This window comes from Pinus tabuliformis, chromosome 7, assembly GCF_031772625.1.
Source record: "Pinus tabuliformis cultivar Carrire ecotype Pingquan chromosome 7, CPIR1, whole genome shotgun sequence".
NCBI lineage: Eukaryota > Viridiplantae > Streptophyta > Pinopsida > Pinales > Pinaceae > Pinus > Pinus tabuliformis.
Genome location: NC_142293.1, coordinates 1,170,091,307 through 1,170,097,836, shown reverse-complemented (window position 1 = coordinate 1,170,097,836; position 6,530 = coordinate 1,170,091,307). Strand labels below are relative to the sequence as shown.

The 6,530-nt window shown below is 47.2% G+C and overlaps 1 protein-coding gene across 1 annotated transcript; it reads left to right on the top strand.

Annotated features, from left to right (window-relative positions):
* The first annotated feature begins 948 nt into the window (after positions 1 to 948).
* LOC149251628 (uncharacterized) lies at positions 949 to 1,893 on the top strand. The gene has a single exon (XM_089453944.1). The coding sequence runs from the start codon at positions 949 to 951 to the stop codon at positions 1,891 to 1,893; it is 945 nt and encodes a 314-aa protein (XP_089310070.1).
* The last annotated feature ends 4,637 nt before the right edge of the window (positions 1,894 to 6,530 follow it).

Genomic DNA, 6,530 nt, shown 5'->3' with positions numbered 1-6,530 from the left:
GTGGGAGAATACATTAGAGCAGCAGAAGAAACCAAATCCCGTAAGTACATCTCCTATGCTCGAATATGTGTCTTTATCCGCCTGAATGAAGCTCTACCAGAATCGGTAACTCTCAACCACCGAGATGAAGAATGGATCCAGCCTCTCGACTATGAACACGTACCCTTTCGTTGCAGAAAGTGCCATGCTCTGGGGCATCTCTTCAGAGACTGCCCTCAAAATGCCAAAGCCAACACCCCTGACCTGTCTGAAAACCTAACCCAGGATGGCTTTACCAAGGTCCCAAGTCGAAAGCGCTCGCATAAAAAGCCCCAGAATGGGTTCAGACCCCAGTCTAACAAACCCCAAGGCCCTGTAACAAAAAACAGCTTCGATATTCTTGCTCAGACCTCTGAAGATCAACCCCTGATCTCAGAGTCCAACCCTGCTCGCCCATCTTCCTCAGCCCATCCCCCACCCTCAGATCCCCTTCCCAAATCTCAGCCCCCCATCATCATCCCAACTATTCTCAGCAGAAGTCAGAAAGAAACAGCAGAGATTCACAAGGATATGGAAGTCGACGGAAAGGTTGACCTCCCCCAGGACTCAGAGATCAATATAGAAGAAAGCAGTCAAGTGCAACAAATGGAAGAAGAGCCAAAAAGCATAGATCTACACAGTCTGGATATTCTGGAATTAGAACTAGCATGCAAAAAGAGAGCATATGATACGATATCCGAGACGCAACTCAACAAGCTCGAAGTGGTCATCTCAAGAGCCTACCATCAACACCAACTAGGGATACAACCAGGAAGTCAATGGGATGGCAGCCTACGCCCAAAGGACACTAAAAAGAGAGGAAGAAAAATAGATCTCCAGCGAACGATCGAGATTGGGAAAATCCTGGTAGATTCAGGCAGGTATGCTAAGTTGACGAAATACTACAAGCCCTCCATTAATAGTTGAACCATGAAGCTGGTATCATGGAACGTAAGGGGGCTTAACAGCCCTGGAAAACTCAGGATGTTAAAAAACATGATCAAAATGGAAAAGCCACAGATGTGTTTTCTCCAGGAAACCAAGTGCAATAGTACTACTCTAGGCAGCATTCTCTCAAAAGCATGGCCAGGCTGTCGCTCAGTTGCAGTAGATGCCTCGGGAGCCTCAGGAGGGCTTGCTATAGCATGGAATACCCAAGCGATAACGCTAACAGACTTTCATGCCTCTCATCACCTCATACAGGCGGCCTTTCATATATTGGGCACCAATATACATGGCAACCTATCAAATGTCTACTTCCTGCAAGATACAGGAAGCAAAATTGCACTCCTTGACACAATAGCAGCTCTGAGCTACAACAGGAGGCACCCATTATGGATTGCTGCAGGAGATTTTAACATGATCACTAAAATCGAGGAGAAGATAGGAGGAAGAATCAGAATGGAACCAGAAGTTGACCGCTTCAAAGACTTCATCCAAACTGCGTCTCTCATAGATATGCCATTCTGTAATGGTACCTTCACGTGGAGCAATCGCAGAGCTGGCAAACAACAAATTGCCTCCAAATTGGATCGCTTCCTCATCTCGGACAATGCGGTACATCTAGGAGACATCTCAGCAGATATCCTTGCACACACAGGATCGGATCATTGGCCGATTGCTCTACAATGGCAAAGACCAGGAGACTTGACAAAGAGACCCTTTCGCTTTGAAGGGTTTTGGCTCTCGCACCCTACATTCAAAGACTTTGTCAAGACAATGTGGGCATCCTTTGTCCCTCCAGAAGGATCAAAAATGTATCAGTTCCAACAGAAGCTGAGATTTCTAAAAAATCATCTAAAAAGATGGAATAGGGAAACCTTTGGAAATATTTTTAAGGCGCAACAAGAGTTAAATCAGGAACTGATGGATTGACATCAAAATATTATCACAGAAGGGCATACAGAGGCAACCCTGGAACAGGAAAGGCTCATCCACAGCCAGCTCGAGGATAGAAGAAAGCAGGAGGAAATCTATTGGAGGCAAAAGTCATGGGTTAGATGGCTGAAGGAGGGGGAGCGTAACACCAAATTCTTCCACAGAACCATGGTGCAGAGAAGGATGCATAATAACATACCCTTCATCCAGAATGAAGAAGGAGCAAAAGTAGAGAAGCATGAGGAAATCGAAGAGGTACTCCTCAATCACTTCCAACATATCCACAATGAACCAAGGGAAGATCGGCAACAGGCTATTAGGAAAATAATTAGCAACGTACCAAAGCTCATTAAGGAGGAACATAATGAGCTTCTCATGCGCCCCATTCTCCCTTAGGAAGTGGACGATGCCATGTCCCAGCTCAAAGAAGGAAAGGCCCCTGGCCCAGATGGATTCACCACCACATTCTTTCATGCTTTCTGGGACATGATAAAGTTGGAGGTTTGGCAGATTGTTGAAGAATCAAGAGCCCTCCGCTGGCTTCTTCCCTCCCTAAACTCCACCTTCATCACTCTTATCCCAAGAGAGGAGGACTCCATCACTCCTGATAAATTCAGGCCAATAGCACTTTGTAACGTCATCTACAAAGTCATATCTAAAGTCATTGCAAACAGGCTTAAGCCTCTCTTACCTCTTCTCATCTCTCCGGAACAAACGGGGTACGTGGAAGGACGACAGATAATGGATGGCATTCTCCTCACGCATGAGATAATACACTCCCCCAAGCATTCAAAGGAAATAGGTATGATACTCAAACTGGATCTCTCTAAAGCATTTGATAAACTCAGTTGGACTTATATTCAACATATGTTAAAAGCTTTTAGATTTTGCTCCATGTGGATCCATTAGATCATGAGCCTAATCACTTCTACTCACTTTTCCATCCTTGTGAACGGTATCCCCTCCCGCCCCTTCAAACCCTCTCGAGGTATCAGGCAAGGGGATCCCCTATCCCCCTTCCTCTTTGTGCTAATGGCTGAGGGTCTTGGTCGACACATTAAACATGCCCTCCATTCTCAGCAGCTCAAGGGTATCTCTGTTCACAATACCCCTGCCACCTCTCATCAACAATTCGTTGATGACACCATGCTATTCAGCTACCCCTATGTCCAGGAAGCCTCTCGTTTAAAGTCCCTTCTCAATGACTTCTCTGAAGCCTCTGGCACCCATGTCAACTGCTCCAAATCGCAGATTTTCTTCTTTCACACACCTCCTTCTGTTAAATTTGCTGCCATTCGCATTCTGGGCATCCCCTCGGCAACCCTCCCCTCTAAATATCTCGGGGCCCCCCTCACTGCCTCTGCCATAAAGCATCCAGCCTGGCGCTCTCTCCTAGAGAAGCTTGACTCCCGCCTCAACCTCTGGACTTATAGATCTCTAAATTTAGCCAGTCGGGTGGTGCTCATCAAGTCTGTCCTTCAGGCAATGCCTCTTTACCTCTTCTCTATCCTAGCCGCGCCTAAATGGGTCCTAAAAAGACTAAGGAACCTTCAGCGTGACTTTTTATGGGGCAGCTCGGCAACTAATCGCAAGTGGGCGCTGGTTAAATGGACTACTGTATGCATGCCCAAAGACAAGGGTGGCATCGGGCTGAGGGACCCGGAGTACAGCAATTCCATTATGAACGCCAAGATCTGGTGGCAATGGATCACCAATCCAGAAAAGCCTTGGGTAAAAATCTGGACAGCAAAATATGCCAACAATAGACCTCAAGAAGAGCTCATCAGATTTATTCCCACCGAAAAGGGGTCGCTAATATGGAATGCGGCCAAACAGCATCATCAGCTAATTCAACAGCACAGCTTTTGGGAAATCAGGAATGGCAGCACAGCAAGATTCTGGACAGATGCCTGGAACCAAATGCCCAAGCTTACTAGTGTTCTTCATCCATCTCTGATACCGGACAGGCAGGAGCAGTAGCAAGAAAAAGTCAAACATTTTTGGACGCAGGAGATGGAGCATGGATTCAGAAAATGGAGACAGAGTAACCAAATACTCAACAATACAAATGTTCGGGAGGTAGAAGAGGTCGAGAAAGAGTTAAGGAAAAGAAGCATAAGGTATGATGAAGGCAATGATATCCTAAGATGGGGATACCAACCCAAAGGAACTTACGCCACCTCCGAAGCTTACAAGTTAGTCTGCAACCTCCCCACTCCTCCGGATCCAATATGGAGCAGAATATGGGGTCTCGGATCATGGCCCAAAATCTCCTACTTTCTCTGGCTGGTAGGACACAAAAGAATTCTCACATGGGATAAACTAAGGAGACGAAACTTTCATGGTCCCTCTATCTGTCACAACTGCTTTCAAAGCGAAGAAACTCTTCAACACCTCTTGGACACTTGCCCTCTAGCCAATCAGTTATGGGAAAAGGTGAGCTTCAGATGCCAGAAAAGATGTAGAGGGGATAACGACATCATCAACTCCATAAGACTATGGCCAAAGAACCCCTACAACTGTGAGATTCTCAACCACCTATGGAACATAATTCCCGGAATTGTCCTATGGAGCACTTGGAAGGAAAGAAACAAACGTATATTTAAAAACAAACGCTCTCCCATTGAAGAAATCTGGAACAGGCTACATGGGAATCTCAAAGAAACGATGCTGCTTCGAGCTTGGACAAAGGAGGATCTCCCCTCTACAGATACTGAGAAAAGCATTCTCGACAATTGGCAATTGCAACTGCCACAAGAAGCTCCCAAGCACTGCCCTTCTAATAGCAGCATCAAGGACAACAGCCGTTGGAACGCCCCTCCTATTAACTCATACAAACTCAACTTTGATGGGGCTTCCAAAGGCAATCCTGGAGCAGCTGGATTTGGAGGAATCTTGAGGAACCATCAAGGCAATCCTTTGCAGATCTACTTTGGAAATATAGGGTGGGACACCAACAATTCCGCAGAGCTAGAGGGACTCTGGAAAGGTCTCCTGCTAGCCCGGGACCTCAACCATCAACCCTTGATTGTAGAGGGTGACTCCCAGATTCTCATAAACATGGCTACTCGCATTCAGAACGACTCTCAAGCTAGGAAGGTGGCAACAAGTTGGAGGCTGGAAGCGAGACTGAATGGTATTGAACAAGATCTGTGCAATAATAAAGCCATCTCTTTCAATCACACAAAAAGAGAAGGCAACAAGATAGCTGACCTCCTGGCCAACATTGGGGTAGACAATGAACAGACCCTTCTGGCCGGAAACCTCAATATCATTTCGAACAATCTCCAGGTCTAGGAATGCGAAAGCCTGATCCAAAAAGATGCAGGCTTCCCGGATGCGGGTGTTTGTACGAGTGGCAGCGAGGAGCCACATGTTTGACATGTGCTGCCTCGAGTTCATCTCGGAAATTCATTGCCTCTCGAGGCTGAGGAGTTAAGAGAGGAGACGTGAAGGCAGAGCATTCAATGATGCGTAAGGTGAAATGGGGAGGTTGCAGAAAGCAGTTAAGGAGTTCGGGCTTCGAGAGAATGTCGAGAGGTTTAAGATGGATGAGGGATTGCTGCAGGTCCCTGCTCAGAGTGAGGATTACGCAGCTCAGGTTCCCGAGGGCAATCTCATCATTCAAGCCACAGCTCGTGTTGATCCAGCCAGCTCTCAAGAAGCCACGGGAAGTCGCAAGCTCATATATTCTGTTGTTTTTTGTTTCTGTTATGGTGAGCTTAGTCTCAGAACGGTGGGAAAAGGACTTATTTTTGTTTGGGGGAGACACTCTCCGGGAAAACCTCCATTCGCCGCTCAGCTTCAAGCCGACGGCATCCCTGCAAACATGGTCAGACCCAGGCAAAGGCTGCTCAATAGAAGGGGATCTGCTCATGGAGGTTCTTCTCGCCACCCTGGTGTGGATTCCCACCACCACTGCTGTTGTTGTTACTGCCACATAAGGGCAGGGGCCACTCCTATCCAGGAAAGACAACACATGGACATGGGTAATCCCAGTGTTGGACCGCACCCTCTTCCAGCTTTCGGATCCACCATTTTCACTCTGGGCAGCTCGAGGGACAACTCTCGCATCAATGCACACATCTCGGTTCTTTTCACTAAGGATATTCAGCAAGGTGAAGGCGGTTCGGGCAGCAAGGAGGAGCTCCCAGGCGTACAGCTGGAAAAAGTCAAGAAAGATCCCATGGAGGTACCTGAACAGGCTCCCAAACGACCTCAGGAGTAGGAGGCGTGGACTTCAAAGAGGGACGCAGGGGAAGAATGGGACGGCTTCCCCGAATGCTACGGGTGGTACCCAATTATTGAGGAAGAGCCGGAGGATTAGCGTCCAAAGGCACATTCTATCACTCTCCACTTTTGTCTAGGTCTGGGATAGGTCTTTCGTTCCTGTCTGTGTCGGGTATAGGTTATATGTCTCTGTTTGTGTCTCTCTAGATTATATACATGTCTATGTTTGCTCTGGTTATGTTAGTAGGTTTTGTAAGGGCGCTGTCAGTCTTCTAACGCCCCTGCGAGGGTGGGATTTTTGAAACGATGCCCCTGCGCGGGCGATTTTTGTCTGGTTTGAGAACAATATTCTGTCTGGAAATGATGCCCCTGCGAGGGCCAATACTGAGAGGAGAAATGCTAAC

Bases quoted from the DNA above. Each gene is read 5' to 3' on its own strand.
- LOC149251628 (XM_089453944.1), top strand. From the start codon at position 949: ATGAAGCTGGTATCATGGAACGTAAGGGGGCTTAACAGCCCTGGAAAA.